Here is a 21,626-nt window from a genome sequence, read left to right as displayed (position 1 = left end):
GACTTCCGGGGGGGGGGGGGGCTATAAGTATGTAATCACCGCTTCTGGGGGAGGATCCGCTCCCCAGATCCCCCTTTCGCCTATCAACTTAATAGCCATGCAGAGACTTCATTATTGTCGTGATACAGGACTTTAATAACAAATGCGGAGATTTGAAGATTCACTCATCTGAACGGAATCATCTTCTTGATTGGTACAAGGATTTCTACGTCTATTCACTACAACCATTGAAAAAAGCGCTAAAACCAAAGAGGGGGCCCCTTCGACTAGGGGGGGCCCGTGCGACCGCCCACCTCGCCCACCCCAAAGGCCACCACTGCATAGAATAATTAAAGTCGCGTGTGACGTTTGCCACCAATTCCACTCCGGCCTATATGTAGATTATATCGTATTGTTTATTGTGTACTGCATTGTACATTGTATGTCTTGAGCGGATAAAACAATAGAACCGCTGCTTTTGATACAAAAGCAAGCCGACCGCCACCACTGTTTTAGATGCACCTCAAAACTGGATTTAGAGTTGTAAACAAATAGTCTGGTGTTGCGCAATGCACATACGATTGCACCACTTCATCGCAAACTATACCGGCGGCATTGCGAAGCGTGCTGCGCGCTAAAGTTCAATTTCACGTAGAGCTGCCGAGTAACCAATTTGAAACCGGGAATAGAATTTCAACCAAGTAATTGCGGCTACTGCTATGTGTTAGTGTCCGACCAATTTGCCAGTTCTTGATGCTTTGACAGAATTACAGAAGAAAATATGGAGACCCGCCAACTACTATTGAACGAAGATGAAGGCGATTAGTAAGTTTATTTGAATAACCTTACGTTATCATCGAGTGGTCTTTCAGCAACAACTGCATTTTCGAATTTTTAGATGCATTTTTATTAATGTATTTCGAAAGTCCTCTCCAGTCATGCATTTGTTTTTGTAAACTAAGTAAATGTACGGAACACTCTTGGATTGAATCCAACACCAAATTTAGCATATACTCGTATTGACGCCTATCTTCAAAATTTGGATTAACACTTGAAGCAGCTTCCTTTATACAAAACAAATGAAGGCATTTTTGATTTTATAGATGTAATTTTATGAAATTACTTTAAAAGTAGGCTCTACAATGATGCTTTGAATTTTGATATGTCAAACTTCGATATGCATTCTAATCTTGCTCGTCACTAGTGCGTGTATTGAAAAGATGAGCATGTATCTGTATTTGACCTAAATTGTAGAACACATCAATTTGATTAATGCTTGAATCTATGACGTGCATATACCAAGTTTAATAGGCAACTTACTTTATCATGACGTGACGCACCATCAGTTTTCACTTGCTCATGTGCAACACTGATTGCTGGTGGTCATGCGGAACATTGGCCGGATGTCGCAGTTATAATGAAGTCCTAAATAATGTATTGAATATGGATATTCCCCCTTATATAATGAAGAGATTGTTCGCGAAACAAAACTTTAATATACAATTGTGTAGTATATTCATATTGTAATGATCCCGTATATTTTCGGCTGGCACTCGTCACAGGTAATCGCCAGCAATTAGTAGGGAAATGGAAAAATGCATTGTATATCAACAATCGTGTCACAATTATAACATTATTTTGGCAGGCATATGGAGTTTATGAAATTGTCGCGTAGATCCATCTCCATAACTTCGAGAAATATGTTCTTTCCCATGTCATTCCTGAAAGTGCACATGCTTTCAAATTTTCCTATCATTGTGTCAAGGTCAATCCATCTTAGTACTGAGAATCTGTAAATTAAGAAACATGGATAAAAAAATGCAATCAAATGTTTGCAATGTCACTAATGTCTATGTAGCTGAAAGCCTCCAAATCTGAAATTTAAGTGGAAAAATACTCGTTTGCAAAATATAAAATGTATATAATGTATGATATTTTTTTATAATTCCCACCGGCATGCCGCTTTACAGTTTACTTTGTCACCATAGAGCAAGCAATAGTGTTGAGTCTGTGACTGGTGAAAAAATTTACTAATTAATGATAATTTATGGAGATGGGACACTCTCCTGTATAATAATCAGAACAAGTAAGTTTCGCAATTATGTTTGCAGTTTGGATGACTCATTTGATGTTCGGGTAAAACAACCTGACAACGGATGTGATGAAGAGCAGTCTTCTTCAAAGTCTGATGAACCTGTGAAGTCTGTGCCGTATTATCGTCTGGTAAGGAATATTTGAAGAGCTTCTTGGAGGTACAGAACTTCAATATACAATTAAATAGTATATTCATATTGAAATGAACCCGAATATTTTCGGCTGACACTCGTCAGGGGTAATCGTCAGCAACTAGTAGAGAATTGGAAAGAACATTGTATATCAACAATCGTATCACAAAATATGACGTCACCAGCATGAAATTTCGAATGAGAGAGCGTTCAATGTACTATTTTTAGGTGATACACGAACTCCTTTTGTTGACAGAGTTTTGGTTGGTGTATTTTGATAAAAGTTGATTCCAAGGCACACAAATGGGGTCTTTGCGATCCCGTCGGTCTGATGGCGCTGTATGTTTCTGCCGTTAGGACACCGTTTTTCTTCAATGTCAGCAAACGGTTGGTCAGTCGTCTTTCAATTTTAGGTGTATTATCAAATTCCGAAACCGAACCAAGCGAGATAAATTTGGTTTTGTCATGCAATATTGATTCCATTTTCGAAATGTAGTCAGCTTTGTTCAGAATGACAACACCGGATCCTTTGTCTGGTTTGGTGATGTGAATTTCAGGGTTGGATCGCAATGCTTTGATGGCTAGGAAACACTCTTTGTTCATCAGGAATTCCGCCTTGTCGACCGGGCATCCACAATCCTAGAATGGAACAAGCGTTTTTATATGACGAGATTGGGAAGAATGAGAAGTTGGTTACTACTCTCCGCCGTGTTTGTCGATCGCTGCAGAAGGAAGTACGTTCAATCCTGTCGTTTTTCGACTTATTTCGCTTCTGCCGTTATTTGGCATCGATAGATACTATCAAAGAAAAGCAGAATACAACAAGGAACGAACGTGGCATTAACCGCTTAGTTAGCCAGCGATTCGGTAGCAATGCAAGTCCAAGCAAGAAGAATATACTCAACTTATCAGATCATAAGCTAAGCCCGACTGAAGAATTTGTTTTATCCCATGGGCTCAATTTTTGCCTGCCGCCTACCACTGTCAAGAATGAGGAGGTATTTGCGGAATTTGAAGTTCTCCTCGGCCAATTAAAACACCACGAACCTAAATCAGACGAGGGTATACCTGCTCTCAAAGCTCGGTTATCAGATTTGGCGCATTCGTATTGTGGATGCCCGGTCGACAAGGCGGACTTCCTGATGAACAAAGAGTGTTTCCTAGCCATCAAAGCATTGCGATCCAACCCTGAAATTCACATCACCAAACCAGACAAAGGATCCGGTGTTGTCATTCTGAACAAAGCTGACTACATTTCGAAAATGGAATCAATATTGCATGACAAAACCAAATTTATCTCGCTTGGTTCGGTTTCGGAATTTGATAATACACCTAAAATTGAAAGACGACTGACCAACCGTTTGCTGACATTGAAGAAAAACGGTGTCCTAACGGCAGAAACATACAGCGCCATCAGACCGACGGGATCGCAAAGACCCCATTTGTGTGCCTTGGAATCAACTTTTATCAAAATACACCAACCAAAACTCTGTCAACAAAAGGAGTTCGTGTATCACCTAAAAATAGTACATTGAACGCTCTCTCATTCGAAATTTCATGCTGGTGACGTCATATTTTGTGATACGATTGTTGATATACAATGTTCTTTCCAATTCTCTACTAGTTGCTGACGATTACCCCTGACGAGTGTCAGCCGAAAATATTCGGGTTCATTTCAATATGAATATACTATTTAATTGTATAAGGAATATTTATGATTTTAGCTAGTGATTACCCAGAGTGTGAATTTCAACTCTTGTCGTTTTGTTCTGAAGATGTATCATATTATTATACACTATTCTATTATATTCAGTTCCGATACGCTACTTGTGCGGATATTCTGCTGCTGCTAATTGGAGTTGTATCAGCTACAGCACACGGTGCTGGACTGCCTGTGATGTTCTTGTTTTTTGGAAAGCTTACCGATGCTTTCACCACTTTTGGGATATTCAAGGAATGTAATTTCAATTACACTACCTGTGTCAATGACGGGCTGTTTAATGGTACAGAAGAGTGAGTATCGAGACGTCTTTCTACTTAAACCACAGGCTGCTGGCACTCCAATAATAATTTTTGCCAAAAGAATGCAGCTCAATCAATATTTGCCAAGCACTGCTTGCACCTGAGGTGTCCGCTGTCCACTGATACGCTGCTAATTTCTGTGAATTATGCCAATTCATCATTGCATTTACATGCATAAGTATATCGGGGAGTTGGTCAGGGTTGATCATGCTAGTCGAAGTAATTTTGTAAATGTCTTTACTCAATTACAAGTAAATGCAGCAATCTTCAATACGTACCAAAACTACTTTGAATTGAAATACAAAATGTCGGGCAGAAGAATACTCAAGTTTCACAAATTATTTCAAGTAGATTATGATGACAGGTCATTATTATTCGTCAATGGACAGCGATAACTGTCAATATTGCAAGAATCATCTTCGTGATTAATACAGAATGACTGACGGTGCCACAAATTCTTGTAGTTTTCAAATATATATTCAAATACTATTACTGTGATACATTGCTTTTGTCACAAGGTTATCATGCGGATTTCAACCATAAAAGTGATTCAGGTCTGTCCAAATGCTGTTTTTAACCTGAACAAAATCCTAATTGGCCTCAAAAACTGCTGAGGTGGATGTGGAAGTAGTGTGAAAATAGCACCACCAAGTAGACAGACAAAACCTGCTTGAGTACTCCAAAAAGTAGAAGTACCGTACCTTATCACTCACCACTTTTGAACTCAAGAAACAGTCATTATTGTTCAATATGCTAGCTCTCGTACAGTGCCCATGCTCATATTATTGTGTGATTATCATCGTGCTCACACTTCTTTGATATGTGAGAATGCTTGGCAAAGTTTTGGCGAACCGCAAGTTATACCATTACTGATCGCGTCTTGTGTGACTTCCTTAGTGACTTGTCACCGCGTGTCCGGCAGTGAGGCGTTTCGCTGTATATCATTAAGTAACAACAGCCACTGATAGTAGCAGGATTTTATTATATCTAAAACAAACTATCAAAACATACACATGTTGCGAGGAGTGATGAATGGGACGGTTTAGGATAAAAACGGCAATTTCAATTACATGCCGAGGGCTATGTTGCTGTGTGTTCTATCTCAACCAACCGGGATTTCACGTATCGAAATGACGTATCATGATAGCCACACACCATAGACACATACAAGAAGACTGCACTGAATGTTGTTTACCGTGTAGATAATTTTAGAACAACGTGTATACACACAGATATGAGAGTATCCACCACCAATCAGTTATTATCAATATTTCTTACAGCAAACACGAGGCATCATGAAATTCCCGATTGGATATTATTATACTTCAACTGAAAACAATGCAGGAATGCATTCTCACAAAACGCCATTACTACATCGTCAAATGTCATCGGGATATATTCGCCTATATATGTCTCGAATCATTTTGTCAATTTTTAGTCTTCCAATTTCAAATTACACTCGCTTTATGAGCTTGTAAAAGAAAGATGTGATACAGTGGTAACTGTCATTAACAGGAAGTAAAATTGCTGGAAAAGGTCTGTGATAATTGGCGATAGAGTTTCTAACAGCGCTGAAACCGCAAACTCCCATCAAGTTGTATTCTATCCAGTATACCATGCTTCATTGCACATCTTTTTAACAACAGTCACCGCACCAGTCTTCAGATGTCAATCCATCCTCTTGTCCACAGGGAATTTGCTAATGCCTCGGAATCTGCAAGAAATTTAGGAGAAAATACTCTCCCTTATATCTACTACTTGGTCTACATTGCTACAGGAGTGCTAGTTTTTGCAACGCTTCAAACTGGAACCTTCTGCCTGCAAGCTTCACGGTATCTCATTGAAATCTGTCATCATTTCATTTCCAATTCGATGAATGTTCCCATTTGTATTTTCAGGCAAACCAATCAAATCCGGGTGAAATATGTCAGGGCAGTTCTACGGCAGGACATCGGATATCACGATTTGAACCCTCCGGGAGAGATAAACTCGCGGCTTTCCGAGTAAGTGTTGACTTACGGAGTATGGCTAGTACACGGCGGATTCTACCTGGTGATATACTTGCAGCGATATCAAGAAGGTCTATGATGGCATGGCTGACAAAGTGCCCGTGACGCTTCAGCAATTTGTTTTGATCGCCGTTGGGCTCACGCTAGCGTTTATGCACTCTTGGAAACTAACGCTGGTGTCGTTAGCCGTCACTCCACTAACAATTTTCGGCTCTGGATTTTTCTTTGCCGTATGTAAACCTCGCGGACCTATTAAGATTCTGCAATTGTAACGATGAATTTACAGTTGGTTAAATTTACAGTTGTCAGCTTCATATACGCAAAAAGAACTCGACGCATATGCATCCGCTGGATCGATCGCTGAAGAGACCATATCGGCGATACGGACTGTTGTGGCTTTTGGAATTCAAGACAATCGTTTTGAAAAGTAGAGTAATATCTTGGTATATATGATGGCTGACGTTGCTTGCACAGGTTTTCAAAATGATATTGACATTAAAATGGTGAATCATTCAATAGTTTTTGTTAATGAAACATCACTTTTCAAATCTTGGCCAAAATTGGGACTGCATCGCAATGTCTTGAAAAATGATGTCGAAGCTTTTTGATCATGTAACAGATGTTTAAAATCCGTTGTATCAGGCAATTTTCACCCGAATTAAATCATAGTAACCCATATCGTCTTCTGAATCCACAACAAAACTGGTCACTAGCAAAATTTGTCTGCCGTTATACATAACTCACTGTAAGCTTTTAGTCTTATTTCAAGTTCTATCAGTGTCCTAATGTTGGTTTGTATGGCAATTAGCAATTAGTTATCAGAAAATGAATAATTATATAACATTGGATACTCCTGATCAGTATTTTTGTCCTCTTTATTGTCAAATCAGTAGAAATGACCCAACTGTTTTCAGGTACTCATCAATGTTAAAAAAGGCAAGAGTTCTGGGCATAAAACGAGGAACTTTGACGGGGGCAAGTATTGGTCTGCTCTATCTCGCCATGTTTGGGAGTTACGCCGTCACTTTCTGGTATGGCGTGCATTTGGTTGTAAAGAAGTCCGATGACCAATTAACACCCGGAGATATGATGGTCGTCTTCTACAATGTTCTAATAGCAGCCTTTGCTCTGGGAACGGTAAGCTGAAATTGCGGTTTAATAAGGAGCGGCAAACATCACCACGAGAATCATTTATCACAGGCCGGTGGCAACATGGAGTACTTTTCTGCTGCAAAGGCAGCAGCACAAAAGATATTCACTGTGATCGACAGGGAACCTGCGATAGATGTATTCTCGGACACGGGACTCAAACCTCAGTCAAGCGATGGAGAAATTTCATTCAGAAATGTCAACTTCAGTTATCCTTCGAGAAATACAGTTCAGGTGATGAGGACAAGCAATACCAATATGATATTTTCATCGGCGTATTTTTCCATTATGCTATCGAACAAACACTATTTAATATAATTTTGTAGATATTTACTAATGTTTACTAATGTACCGGAGTACCGGTATATGTATATAGCCTATGCCTGTTACCAAAAGGGCTGGAGGTTTGCATAAATTTCCATGCGACTCGACTCTCGACTATCGCAAGATTCCAGAGCGCAACTCTGACTCAAAGCCAGGGTTGTAACCAAGTCACAAGGTTCCAAGTCACATGTCAATCTCACCCTTCGTTTTGACTCAAGTCAAGTCGAGTCATTTTCAATTCACCACCGAGTCAAGTCCGAGTCAGTGAGTAGAGGGTCGAGTCTGAGTCATAGTATTGTGACTCAAGTTCGAGTCCAAGTCATTGTGTTCACTGTTCAGTTTTGAGTTCAATCCAGTTCAACCCACTTTTTATAATTCTCCTCGAATGATATAGAATGGCTCGCCTTCATAATATCGTAATTTTCCTCAGTCCTAACATTTTCTTACCTCATTTTCCAAGTATCAGGACTGATAGACGAAATACCAAAAATGTGGTGACTTTACTATTCTTCGAAGTTACAATGAAATGTCTGTCTTGGCCGTCCCAGTCTCGAGTCATATGACTTGGTTCGAGTCATGCACAATGACTCGAGTACAAGTCGAGTCAATACAAACATTGACTCGAGTCGAGTCAATTTACGTATTTGAAAGATGACTCGAGTCAAGTCGACTCACAAAAAAATCATGACTCGAGTCGAGTCATGAATCAAGTCATTACAACCCTGCTCAGAGCTCTGCTTTTAAAAAAAAATTGCGACCCCGCAAGATTGAAATTTGAAATTTTGACTCCAACTGCCAACTCGCCGAGTTGTAAAGTGCATCTCTGGCTTCAACTCCTAAGTGGCCTGACTCGAGATTCCGACTCCACAGCCCTGGTACATTTGTACAACAACGAAACAATGCTGTATATCGGTCTCTATAAACATATCATGTGGCGAAACATTTTATCTTAACCAATATGCTAAATTCAAATATTTCGGCCGGAATCTGCTTGGCTGTAGCCCATGAATGTTTTATGGATTTGTACCTTTTTGAAGAAATTTGTCTTCTTGTCACTTACCTTGTCACGATTTAATTTTAGATACTCAAAGACGTCACGTTTACCGTCGAAAAAGGTGAAACGGTAGCCCTAGTTGGTCAGAGCGGATGTGGTAAAAGCACATGCATCAGCTTAATTCAAAGATTCTATGATATTCAGGTGATATGCGACACGGTATTCTTCATTATACTACCCTGACTGTGATGAATGCTGAGTTTGAAAAGGATGCTGAGTCATTTCATTATCCGATGTACATGACTATTGACTCATTATTTTGTTAACGCAAACACTGTTTTCTTTCTTTTCAACGGTGCACCGTTCAAATATCATGGCCTTTACGCAATCAAACATCTCTATTACAGTCCGGCTCGGTGGAGATTGATGGATTGAATGTAGACACACTGAATGTAAAGTGGCTCCGTGATAATATCGGCGTTGTTGCCCAAGAACCTGTACTTTTCAATATGACTATTGCCGAAAATATCAAATGGGGAAGAGATGGTGTAAAACAATCGGATATCGTGAAGGCTGCCAAGCAGGCGAATGCCTACGATTTCATTTGCGACCTGCCGCAGGTCAGTATTAAAGATGCACGGACACACGAAATATTGATCTCGGTTCAAGTTTTGGTGTCAATGTCAATGACTATCTTTGTATGGCTGCTTTTCAACAAATGCAATTCTAATATTGTTTTAATACTTTTCCATGGCTTTGTGGATTAAAAGGTTGTAAAAGACCAGAAGGGAAGTGATATATCAGAATATAACAGATCACATCAGCTGGGAGTGTCATATTCAAGGATCAAGACTCCTGTTTATCCTGATGATATATCGCTTAAATAAGCATTGATATGTTGTGGATATCCATTATCTATTTTAATCTGTTTGAATCCATCTTCACAATGCACTTCCAATACATATGTTCACTAAGACATTTTTCGTAGAAGCTAATATATTTAACAATATCAACCAATATTCTGCAATTACTATTTATGTCGATATTCGATATCGGCCCGATCTTGTCACTACTTATGAAAGTGGTTCTGTTTCTAGACTACTCCCACTTCTACTTGAACAGTTTTTCGTCAAAGCTACCTACTCTTACCGTTCGGATTTTGAAAAGTAGACAGTAGTTTTTTGATGAGCTTGCATCCTTTTTATGAGTAAATGTAACATAGCCCCTTTATCGCGATAAATGAATATAATTTCGAAGATTCTACTTATTTGTAGTTTCAGTAGTCAGTTTGTATTAGTGATGAAGACACATGTTGCTATTTTGAAATCGGCCACCTCCGATTAACGGCTGAAAGTATTCGGCCCCTCGACGACCTTTTCTACTTTCTCTTGAAGTATTACTTAGTTTTGACCTGATTTAGAAATTGCTAATTCTACTTGTAACGGAGTAGAAATTTACAGCGTCAATTCTACTTGAGTAGCAACTAGGGTTGGGACTTCGGGATCAAATTTGAAATCCCGGGATCGGGATTCCCCGGGATTAGAAAAGTAGTAAAATACACATACAAGCTACACAAACAACATTTTTATTGACGCAAAAACATCAGAGCATCAAGACTATCATCGTTTAGACCAGGGGTCAAAGTTCGTAGTTTCTGATGGCGCGGCGGGCCACATAGCATCAAATAGGGAGCCTACGACTGCATTCCAGGGCATAGTCGTAATGAACTAGCTGGACAGCTAATACCCATATTAGGATGTCTATGTTCATTTCTGGTGAGATCCTGACATATCTATTTGAACATATAGGCTGGTTGTACGCACCGAAATGCGAGTGGTCACTGTTCATGTTATGGGTCTGTGCATTGTCGCGAGAAGCGAGAAAATTTTTTACATTTACTAGTGAATTTCATGATTAATATTGGTAGTTTTACATATTACTATCAAACATTTATCCTTCCTCAGCCCGTGTGATCAGATTCACCGGTAGAGTTGATGGATGGATGGTGTTTTCAAAATTTTAGGGCAAGATATAAATGATGATGCATCTTCGGGTGGGCCATTTCCTAATAGTCACTTTGTTACATGCTGTTATTTCTTGACCTCCCATCAGGATTGGCGGTATAGAGAGGAGAGCACGATTCCAAGTTTGTATTCCTATATGGGGCGCATCATTTCCTTCTGCTGTTCGAATTTGTAATGTGGGGCTCTAATTGCAAAGGGCCTTACTATATTAAAATCGAAAATGAAGTCACATTGAATCTCCCATGACGCAAAGAAAATTTCAAGATTTATTAAAATCTATCAAGAAATCGGGAGTCCATTCGTAAATTCGCAAATTGGATGTCGACGCCCGCTAACAGATACTAAATGAATTACGTGTCCACGGTTGCACAAATTTCCTTCTACGGCTGCAGGTTGGCCACCCCTGAAATAGGGATATAATATGTATTTCGAAGTAGGTCTTATTTAACGGACCTTGCAGACTGGCATTCCACACACATTGTCAAAAGGTGATTCACTATTGTAATATTCACGAAAAAGTCATATTTTTAAATATTTTATTAAAAATATAGTTGTGCTTGGCATAATTTGGAGATATAATGAGTTATAGACAGTCAGACACCATGCGAGAAGACAAATCCATCATGTCATCGTAAAAGCTGTCGCGTTATAATTTCGCAGCAAGTGGGCATTTGACATGTCATAGAATTCAGGTTTTTGGAGTGGTTTTAGAGGGAATGTTAAGTTCTCAAATCCGAAATAAGAAAACGGATATTCCCGAAGCGGGCCGCGTGTTTGAGACCACTGTTTTAGACATAGCCGAGTTTGTGACACTGCTTTATCACAACAATAAGAGAGATGGCGCTGCGTAAGCCTTGCTAGATGCTGTATACAAATTTCATTCGGATTAATCCCGGGATCGGGATTTCCCGGGATCCCAACGCGAGTAGCGACGCTGACTACTTTGACCACCAATGTTATCGGCATGGCTGGCTGAACATTTAATTGTGGAAGGTCCCGTTTTGAAAGTTCATAACGTTAATATAAGTCTTCCTTTGTTCTGTTGTATCCAGAAATTTGAGACTGTCGTCGGGGAGAGCGGTGGACAATTGAGTGGCGGTCAAAAACAGAGAATCGCGATCGCCCGCGCCATTGTTCGAGACCCGAAAATCATGCTCTTGGACGAAGCTACTTCCGCTCTCGACACGGAAAGCGAAGCGATCGTGCAGTCGGCTCTAGACAAAGCAGCCGCGGGTAAGAATTCAAACTTAATCCGAATCCAGAAAAGATTGAACAAGACTGGACCATTTGACAGGACGCACCACAATTATTGTCGCACATCGTCTATCGACGATACGAAATGCCGATAAGATCGTCGCTTTTAACGAAGGCCGTGTTATGGAAGAAGGTACGCACGCTGAACTGATGAGAGTGACGAATGGCGTTTATGCGAACCTTGTCAACATGCAGACTGTGAATGCCGACAGTAGCGAAATGACGACGTTACCTGAAGACGGTGAAGGTAGCTTGAAATATTTGCTGATAGTATGATTGATTTCTTAGGTAATTGCTACGGCGGTTATTTTTTGACCTAAAACAGAAGATTTTGCCCTAAAAATTTAACATTGTTTGACATAAAAAAAACTCAATTTTGGCAAAGTTTTGCCCGCACGTATTTAAATTAGGCATCGTTTGACATAATGTTAGAATTGTAGTACTTTTCTACATTTCTGGCTGGAATTGTCTGTCCTTATGAAGTGGCTTGGCAGGAATAGAGAAAAAACGTTCTATAGCAGCAGTTGATTGTTGACAGCATTGAAGTTCAGTGTATATTGAGTTTTGTTTAAATCTCGCATACCACCCATACATTGAGAACCACTGTTCTACAAGAATAAATGTCCACCACATAGTCAAGTTTCAGATTCAGATTTGAGACATTGGCCTGATCTTGGAAAATCGTCAGACCTACTAAAAATTTCACCTGTTTTTAGGTGTGTTGATCATCACGCCATGTCTTCTTATGTGATTTATTCCATGGTTTATGATTCACAATGAGTAGACAATGATCATCTACAACGGTAGACGTACAAAGTAGGCTACAACGTGTAAAATGTCAAACGATAAATTCAACCTGTATGACACTAACGTAATGCAGCGTGCAAAATAATTTTGAGTTTGTGGATAACTTTGTCAATTTTTTGACTCAACACTAAAGCTTTGACGAAATTTTGCCTTCTTGACATGTCAAAAATAATCTCCCTGGTAATTACTCTTCAAGCACCTTTGAGTTTGATGACAAACACAATGATGATGCTTTTTTCACCATTATACCTTATCATCACTTTAATTCTGGTATTGAGTGTTATAATATCATTGGCCATAGGTCGTCAATAACGACGTACTTTCTCATAGTAATTGGGTAGGTTTTGCTTGTTGCAGTACTTAGTCCTGGCGTTATGATTTTTAACTACTCCAAAATCTAGACCTGAATTTTCTCGGATATCACTATTTCTACTTGTACTTAAGTTGAAGTTTATGATGTAATTTCTACTTTTACTGGAGTGCAAACGATGACTACTTTGTCCAAATCTGTCTGTAACCCTAATTATTGCCGATCCATCAAAGTTGATTGACCAATTATAGGCTGTCACTTGTCAGCCATTGACAGGCTATTAACGTCGGTTAATGTTACAAAATTCAGATGTTGTTAGATTCCTTCGTGAAACAGATTCCATTATGTTGAAATTCATTAAACCGTTGCAGCTGAATTCCTGGAGCCGACTTCCTCTGCAGTTGCCAAGTCGGTTCGGAAACCTCGACGTCATCTGTCATCAATGTCTTCCAACGTATCGCATCAGGAACATGAGACAGAGGTGGTATTTTGTTATTTGTATCGAAAAGGTTTTGGCGAATTACCTTTATTCGAGCTCTACGGTCAAGTTGAATGCATCATATTTACCAATTGTTGAAAATTGAAGTTTTTTTTTAACAAAGCTTGGCTCAACATGATTCCATTTTACCTATAAACGTGAAAAATGCACCGTTGTAGCTGTTTTTTTCATGTTTTCCGTAGTTATTGGTTAAATAGTGGTACTTAAATACTGCTATCAAGATCACTGCTGCTATTCTCCATCCTACCTACCCCTCCAACTAATTCTTAGCGTATATTAGGAATTGGAAGATGAAGAAGAGGAAGATTTGCCTGACGCGCCTTTCAAGAGAATGTTGATACTGAACAAGCCAGAATGGGGCTACATGTTACGTAAGAAATGTGTAGGCTATATTTTCATTATCGAGCGCATAGTGTAAGCTCCTACATTTATTCAATCGTTCTTCTTGCAGTCATATAGCAATTTAGAAAACTTCTTTTTAAGAAGATCTTACAAACCAAAGCAATTTTACTTTATCGTTTTATAGCTGATTTAGTAATGTTTGAAAGTATTGTGCGGAAATTAAGATAATAATTACGGATATGAGCATCGATTTGATGTGACACAACATTTGCATAACCACTGAGATGCAGATTTCATATCTTGAGCATTGAGATGAGATTTCGTTTGGAATACGGTAACAGAAGTTTGTATAGGCCCAGGTAAACTTATGTTGCTGTTACATTTTTATTTTTCACTTCATGTTCTTTTTTGCATAGTTGCTTGGCTATCTAACGGCATGTTGTTTTTTTCAGTTGGCTGTCTATTCGCTCTGATGGCTGGATCTGTGGATTCCTTGAATGCTATCATATTTCCTGAAGTGTTGACGGTGTTTACCATCGCCAACGTCGATGAGAAATTGCACTCGACTCTCGTTTTCACGCTCATGTTTGTGGGACTCGGTGTCTTTGCATTCATTGGTTGGACAGTTGAGGTAATGCCATCGCTTACTTGATGTCTTCTTCGAGGTTCTTGTCAATTTTGCGACCATCTTGAGCAGTGGTTCCCAACATTTTTGGATGTCGGAGCCGCATTTCAAATTGCAGAGTACGTATGGAGCCGCAAGAAAACGCTAGAGTACTTATAACGAAACTTTAATGGCAACATAACCTACCTCCGGATGTCACCATCCCGCTAATTCTAAAGCATGCAGATAGACTACTATAGATTCTATATCGATTATATTAGCATTGCTATACCAGATTGTTGAGTCCTATGCATAGAAATAAACTGAAAATCCATATCATTACTACAACGTACTATTATGCCGTTATGTGATAGCTCTTCATACATTCCAGCACTTGATGCGCAAGTTTGCGTGGGATTATACGCTGAGCAAGATTGGACTTGTTGCAATTTATACTTGTCTATGAGTCGTTATTTTGATGTTAGTAAAATTGAGTCGAAATTTAATCTTCACAGAGACGCTATATAGCAGGTATATGACCAGCAGAACTCAATATATCCTTGTCTGATGGGTATTCATCCATGCGTTTGACGCTAGTCTGCCAGAATTCTCTTTCCCGGTTTTCAGAAGCGTAGGCAAAACTAATATCCCTCATTTTAGCATTCATATACAGAAATGGACTACCTGTATAACTATTCATATAAACAAACAACAACTGTCTTCTATTATATTTTTGTGGTGTATTCAGAGGTCAATCAGATCCGCAAAAAGGCTACATGGCACCGCATGCCTTTCTGAGAGCCGTGGTTGGGAATCACTGATCTTGAGTTTCTTTTCCAGCTATTCAAGTTACAAGCAGAGCTGTTCAATTTTGCGGCATATTTAAGCTTTGAATTCACTGAAGCATGAGATCTTTATGTCACTTTCTGATCATGAATTCTAATTCTGTCCTTTACAATTTGACAAGCCTCTCCATTATAGTGTGAGGGTCTTAGTCCAAAACTCCAAGTGTCTTGTTTTATGCAAAACTATCAGAATTCAAAATCTTCAATTAATCTGCTCAATCACATCAATTATAATGCCAACTTGAAAATTTGATGTGGTATTGGTGAATTTACTTGTTCGAAATAACGATTCAAATTTTGCTGTGGTCTTGTTCTGAATTAGTTTAAATCACTTCAACGTTTGAATGCATCTTTACAACTTAGCGGCCCTGTCCATTCATACCCTAGACTTTTACCCGAATTATTTCATAATTCACCTGTATTTATCGTCTCACGTCTCCTTTGATTTCCTTTCAGGGTTTCTTATTCTCATATTCCGGTATGAAACTCACTACTAGATTGCGGCAAATGGCGTTTGAGTCGATTTTACGTCAAGATATTGAGTATTTTGATAATCATAAGAACAGCACCGGGGCGTTGACTACAAGGCTTGCCACCGATGCATCGCGAGTTCAAGCCTGTACGGGAGCGCGTCTCGGGACTGTGATGAAGAACTTCTCTTCACTCGGTTAGTTGGGAAGACGGATTTACCGTTTGATATAATTATTTTGCGTCATATCGCTATCAGTGAAAAGGAAATAGGCGGGTGCAACTACGATATCGTTGTGCTGATTTCTTATAGTTATTTCGATTTTTCCGGTCACTGAATAATGTGTATTGATACCTACGGTAGTCCATGTCATTGCTTATGGGTAATTGGTAAATTTACAATTTTTGCGTCATTTTTCCGTGAATTTACATTTGCAGCTGTCGCACTTGCGATCGGCTTCATTTACGGCTGGAAACTCACCCTCGTCGCCTCCTCTTTCATTCCATTTCTAATTCTCGGTGGTTTTCTCGAAATGAACCTGCTGGTGGGAGAAGCGGAACGGGAAAAGGAAGCTTTCGAAGAATCGGGTATGATATTTTGCTAAAATTGCACCATCTGCCCATGCCCATTTCCTTTCCACGATTAAATCACAAGAGTTGAAGTTTGGTAGATTTTTCCTGTCATCATAAGCTAAAAATTGTTGCATTGCAAACACACAGTGATTTGAGATTCACTTTCAAGGAATGACATATTTGCCATCAAACCTGGTACATGAGTTCTATGTGTTGTATTTGTTATATTTGTTAATGAAATCTACGCTGCTCTAGGCGTGTTTGGTCAGGTCATGGGATCGGGCTTGCAGCTGCGGTATACCGTCAATTTTCAGATTTGTAGGATATTGCAACACTGCCCGAGACGAAACATAATTTAAGATTGGGCTTGTGAGCTCAATAATTTGCGGTGTCTCATCCGAGCGGAATGGTGTAATAATATGCCCCAGAGCATTTATTGAATGAACAGTATGAAAACTGTCTACTTGTTGTCATGTATATGAAACAGAGATTAAGAGTGGCTAGACCAGTCTTATGTGACTCAATGAGTGTAAGTATCAAGTACATCCCTAATCCTACTATTTACGGGATAGGAAGTCCAAATTTACAAGGCTTCTGTTTGTGCAATTTGAAGGAAAAATTGTCGCAGAGGCCACTTACAATATCCGCACGGTCGCATCACTGACGAAAGAAGAGACAGTTTACCAGAATTATGAAAAAAGCCTGGCTCTTCCGGCAAAGTATTGAATTTTGTTGCCTCTGCTCGCCCGTGCAGTTTCATTTTTTCATCACTACTTCTGTAGGACTGCAAACAGGAAAGCGGTAATAACTGGAATCGGCTTCGGATTTTCACAATGCGTCATCTACTTTGCTTACGCCGGTATTTTTCGATACGGCGCCGTGCTGGTGGAAAACGAAGAGATGGACTTTGAGAATGTGTTCAGGTAAAGACGACGGCGACATGATGCAAAATTCTGTTATTCCACACAACGGTGTGTATTTAACAGAGAGGTGCTCAAAGTAGTCGCCGTTGGTACTCAAGTAGAAGTGGCATTGTGAATTTCCACTCTTGTACAAGTAGAAGTAAAGATTTCAAAGTTATGTCAAGACTGCTGCAAGTTGAAGTAGGAAATGAATGTGCATAAAGCACTCAAGTGGGCACTGTAAAAAGTCGATTTGGCCGAGGGCTCGCATTCTTCTAGTGAATTGAAGTGGCTACCGACAAGATAGCGTAATGGTGAAGCGTCCGGCTTCTTGATCGGTAGGTGGTGGGTTCGATCCCCGGCCGGGTCAGACCAAAGACCTGATTAGTAACACTGGTATCCATGACTTCCCTGCTTGGCGCTCATGCATTACTGGGATAGCATGGAGGGGTGGTGCATTACTTAGAAAGCCATAAAGGCTATATCTGCACTTCCTTGTCCAGCGGCATATGCACATCATGCACTCATGGTATGCATATGTACAGATCGTGTGTATGTGTATCGTGAGTCGTTGTATATGCCGCAAAAAACATCAAGGACACAAATAAACTTCGTCCTTTCCTTTCCTACTATAAAAATTGCGAGGTGCATCTTCCCGACTAAAAATGAATTACTAGTGACAATGGAAATTGGTGGAAATTTCGAAAATATATTCAGTAGCCATAGTACAGGAGATATTTTGCCAATTTGTTATGACAATTTCACTCATAAACATCATGCAAACTTACCTGAAAACTCCTTCTACCTCGGAATGTCCAAAATTTAAGCAGTTTTGCATAAAAAGTTTTAGAGTAGAAATGAAACATAACCACTTCAGTACGTCGTGCAAGCAGGCAAATCCTATCTGAGTACTGTCAAAAAGTAGTACTTTGTTACCGACTACCTCTGGTATTTAGAATTATGTCAGCGGTGATTTTCGGCGCGATGGCTGTCGGACAGAATAGCTCCTTCGCTCCCGATTACGCGGAAGGCAAAATGTCCGCCAAGCGCATGTTTGCGCTCCTCGATTCGAAATCTAAAATCGACGCCTACAGTGATGCAGGAAGGAAGCCTGTGAGTATCAGTGCCACGTCAAGCTGAAAGACAGTTTAAAATTACAGTGACGCCTTCGTTATACTGTAAATTTATCGTAAATTGTCTTCTTTTGCTTATTCCAGCACAAGTGTCAAGGAGCGATCGACTTCAGATCGGTGCAGTTCAACTATCCGACCCGACCTGATTCTGTTGTCCTTCGCGGCTTGGACTTCTCGGCCTTACCCGGAAAGACCTTAGCTCTGGTGGGCCAGTCCGGCTGTGGCAAATCCACCTGCATTCAGCTTATTGAAAGATTCTACGATCCCGATGCAGGGGCGGTGGTGAGTGTTGCAGAGTATTCTGCAATGTTTAAAGTGCAGCGCTAACGCACTCTTTATACAGTTGCTAGACTCGAAAGATATCAAACAACTGAACGTGTCCTGGCACAGACATCAACTCGGGATTGTGTCACAAGAACCCCTTCTATTTGACCTTACAGTCAAGGAGAACATACTGTAAGCATGTCTGATTTTTGTAGTATGATTGCCATAAATGTTCAGTTGGTCATATTCTACTCACGCACTCGGCAAACCAAAGATAACTCATGTAAAGGTAAATAGTTTGCTTTGAACTACTACTAGTATGAAATCTTTCTGTGACCGCAACAAATTCACTCATAAAATGGATGTAATTCCGCATGTGCATAGAGTTACTTCATTATTGAACACATCAAGTAATATGCTAAATCATGATTGTGCGACCCATTTGACAGGTGTGCCAGATATATATGATGTTGTAGAAACGGTGGCCGCACATAGGCTGTTCAGTAGTTGCAAGTCTCACCATCTCAATAGGAATTGGTTACTGTGATTACGAGACTAATCTGTAAAATTCTGCGTCTGACTCCGGGAAATACCTGAAAGTAAAAGTGTGTTCAGTTAATCAAGTACATTTGTCAAAATATCCATGTACAAATTTCCTATCTCATTTGAACTTAGCTAAACGTATCAGATCAAGCATTTATTAGAAACCCATTTCGCGTACCCCACAAATTTTCTCTTTGGACTAACCATCACATAGAACAGAGGCGATAAAGTAGTCATTTATGATACTGAAATGAAAGTAGAAGTACATGTAATTGTAAGTACTGCAAAAGTACTGGAAGTATGAAAATAAAAGGTTCTAAAAGTATTCGAGTAAGTGTTTTGAAGAAACCAATTGAGGCATCACATAGGATAGGTGCAATTTTCGAAATCCCTAATTTATCAACATTACTCGGGGTCTTACATCGCCAGATTTGTGACCATTTCACTAATAGTAGAAGTGATGCGAATCTATCCCGTAGCAACTTTCAACTTGAGAAAATCTCTAAATTGAAAAGTAAGTTGTTCGCCTCAAAACTGTTGATGTAGAAGTGGAAGTTATCGAAACATTTGGGGAAGTAGGCGAAACCTACTTGAGTAATTCGTTAATGCCAAACTCTGGCACAGAAGACGTGAATAACGAGAAGTTTTTTTCTAGATTTGGAGACGTGCGAGTAGACCATTCCGAAGCTGACGTGATAGAGGCGGCGAAGGCATCAAACATTCACGATTTCATTCTCTCATTACCGGAGGTATGACGTGACGTAGAATGATAAACTCGAAGCCGTCCGACGCTGGGCCTGTTTCAGGGTTACAATACGAGAGTAGGAACCAAAGGCAGTCAGCTTTCAGGCGGTCAGAAGCAGAGGATCGCCATTGCCCGCGCTTTGCTCCGGAAGCCGAAGGTGTTGCTGTTAGACGAGGCTACATCTGCGTTGGACACGGAAAGCGAAAAGGTGCGTGGATACGAAATCCCATCGGAACAAATAACACATTCCGGTATTTGTAGGTTGTTCAAGAGGCTTTGGATAACGCCATGAAGGGTCGAACATGTATTGTGATTGCTCACCGACTTTCGACTGTCAGGAACGCCGATATTATAGTAGTGGTAGACAACGGTATGATAGTGGAGACGGGCACCCATGATTCTTTGATCAAACAGGGCGGAGCGTACTACAGGTGATCTCTGCTTACACTTTCTTTTTGGTAGATTGACCGCAAATCGGGATCTTTCTTTTACAGTCTAGTCAACGCCCAGCTCAGTCATTGACGAGGGGTCGACGCGGACTTTTTTGCAACTCCGTTTGATAATGTGATTACAAATGGGTACTGATAATCGCTACTGTGCTGCTGCTGAATGGGCTGGATAAGACTTGGACTGGGCGGACTTGACGGTCTCCCAATCCCCTCGTCACAGCCTGGTTCTGCTCTGTTGTTCAACCTATTCTTTTGTAATGTGGGCATGTTGCTTCAGCAAATAAACATGATTCTGATGCTGATAGTGAGTGAAAGGATTTTATAGTTTTAAGAGTCCGTGTTGTTGCATATCATGTGTAAGGAGAGTGACTGGCATCTATTATTTCCCCTTAACGTAGCACCTAAAGAAATGGGACTATAAGGTAAGAGGCCGCGTCGAAAAACTGCAACAGTAATGAAATTTGACAAAGGGTTAAAAAGCGATGACGAATAACATTGACACCACAGACCACGCACGTGTGTTAGTGGGATGGTTTGAATAATCTTAGCTGTGATACAGTGTTTTTCTGAAGAGAGCGGCTGCTGCCAAATACTGTTTCCTAATTTTTTCTTTAGAGCGCAGTGCCTCATAAGTCAACAGGAGTGAAACCTCCACCTACGTGAATAAATTGATGACGTCTATATGCAACAGCATTTTTGGTTCGATTTTCAAGTAGTCGGGGCCAGAGCATCTTGACAAACTCCGACTCCATCAGCCAGTAGGTGTCTATCCGAGTCCAAAGGCTGATACAAAACAGGGGTTTGTTTGTGGTGTTTGTCGACTTTACACCAGCCCATATTCTTAATTTTTATTCCGTAACTGCCGACTTGTAGCAACTAGCAAGGCCCGCTTTTTCGCTTTTATTGGACACCGCTTACACGGATGATGTGGCGAGAGGAAGCCTAGTTAAACCTGCAACACTTAGGTAGGAAGTCTGGAGTCGGACTCGAACCCACAACCCATTGGTGTTGTAGCTGTGGATTATACCACTACGCTATCTCGCCACGCAAAACAGGGGTAGCCTATCTCTGACACAACGTTATGTGACTCCGACCCATCCAATACTATATTGACCGAAACTTCAACTCCACGGTCAAGGTTATTTCGTCCGTTTCAGTGCTC

General features: G+C 40.2%; 1 protein-coding gene across 1 annotated transcript; it reads left to right on the top strand.

Moving 5' to 3' along the window:
- Positions 1 to 526: 526 nt before the first annotated feature.
- LOC145433762 (ATP-dependent translocase ABCB1-like) lies at positions 527 to 20,766 on the top strand. Its single transcript, XM_080310962.1, has 28 exons — positions 527 to 680; positions 745 to 804; positions 2,091 to 2,202; positions 4,018 to 4,217; positions 5,918 to 6,058; positions 6,125 to 6,229; positions 6,294 to 6,465; positions 6,538 to 6,662; positions 7,150 to 7,372; positions 7,436 to 7,618; positions 8,790 to 8,906; positions 9,110 to 9,322; positions 11,779 to 11,959; positions 12,021 to 12,227; positions 13,469 to 13,578; positions 13,877 to 13,967; positions 14,391 to 14,569; positions 15,844 to 16,054; positions 16,294 to 16,443; positions 17,042 to 17,147; positions 17,211 to 17,351; positions 18,287 to 18,443; positions 18,548 to 18,745; positions 18,807 to 18,919; positions 19,926 to 20,019; positions 20,077 to 20,223; positions 20,277 to 20,446; positions 20,510 to 20,766. Exons 2-28 carry the CDS (start codon positions 761 to 763, stop codon positions 20,535 to 20,537), a joined length of 3,918 nt encoding a protein of 1,305 aa, XP_080167088.1. The 5' UTR covers positions 527 to 680; positions 745 to 760; the 3' UTR covers positions 20,538 to 20,766.
- Positions 20,767 to 21,626: the final 860 nt, after the last annotated feature.

The sequence above is a fragment of the Botryllus schlosseri genome, chromosome 2 (assembly GCF_051294905.1).
Source record: "Botryllus schlosseri isolate E-star chromosome 2, Bs_hap1, whole genome shotgun sequence".
Lineage (NCBI taxonomy): Eukaryota > Metazoa > Chordata > Ascidiacea > Stolidobranchia > Styelidae > Botryllus > Botryllus schlosseri.
The sequence above is the reverse complement of the archived record's forward strand: the minus strand, read 5'-3'. Positions and strand labels throughout refer to the sequence as shown.

What these genes read in the sequence shown, in the direction of transcription:
- LOC145433762 (XM_080310962.1), top strand. Translation starts at nt 761, where the DNA reads ATGGAGACCCGCCAACTACTATTGAACGAAGATGAAGGCGATTA. An exon ending in CAGCCTTTGCTCTGGGAACG is followed by an intron (nt 7,373 to 7,435) that starts GTAAGCTGAAAT and finishes CATTTATCACAG; the next exon opens with GCCGGTGGCAACATGGAGTA. An exon ending in TCATTGGTTGGACAGTTGAG is followed by an intron (nt 14,570 to 15,843) that starts GTAATGCCATCG and finishes ATTTCCTTTCAG; the next exon opens with GGTTTCTTATTCTCATATTC.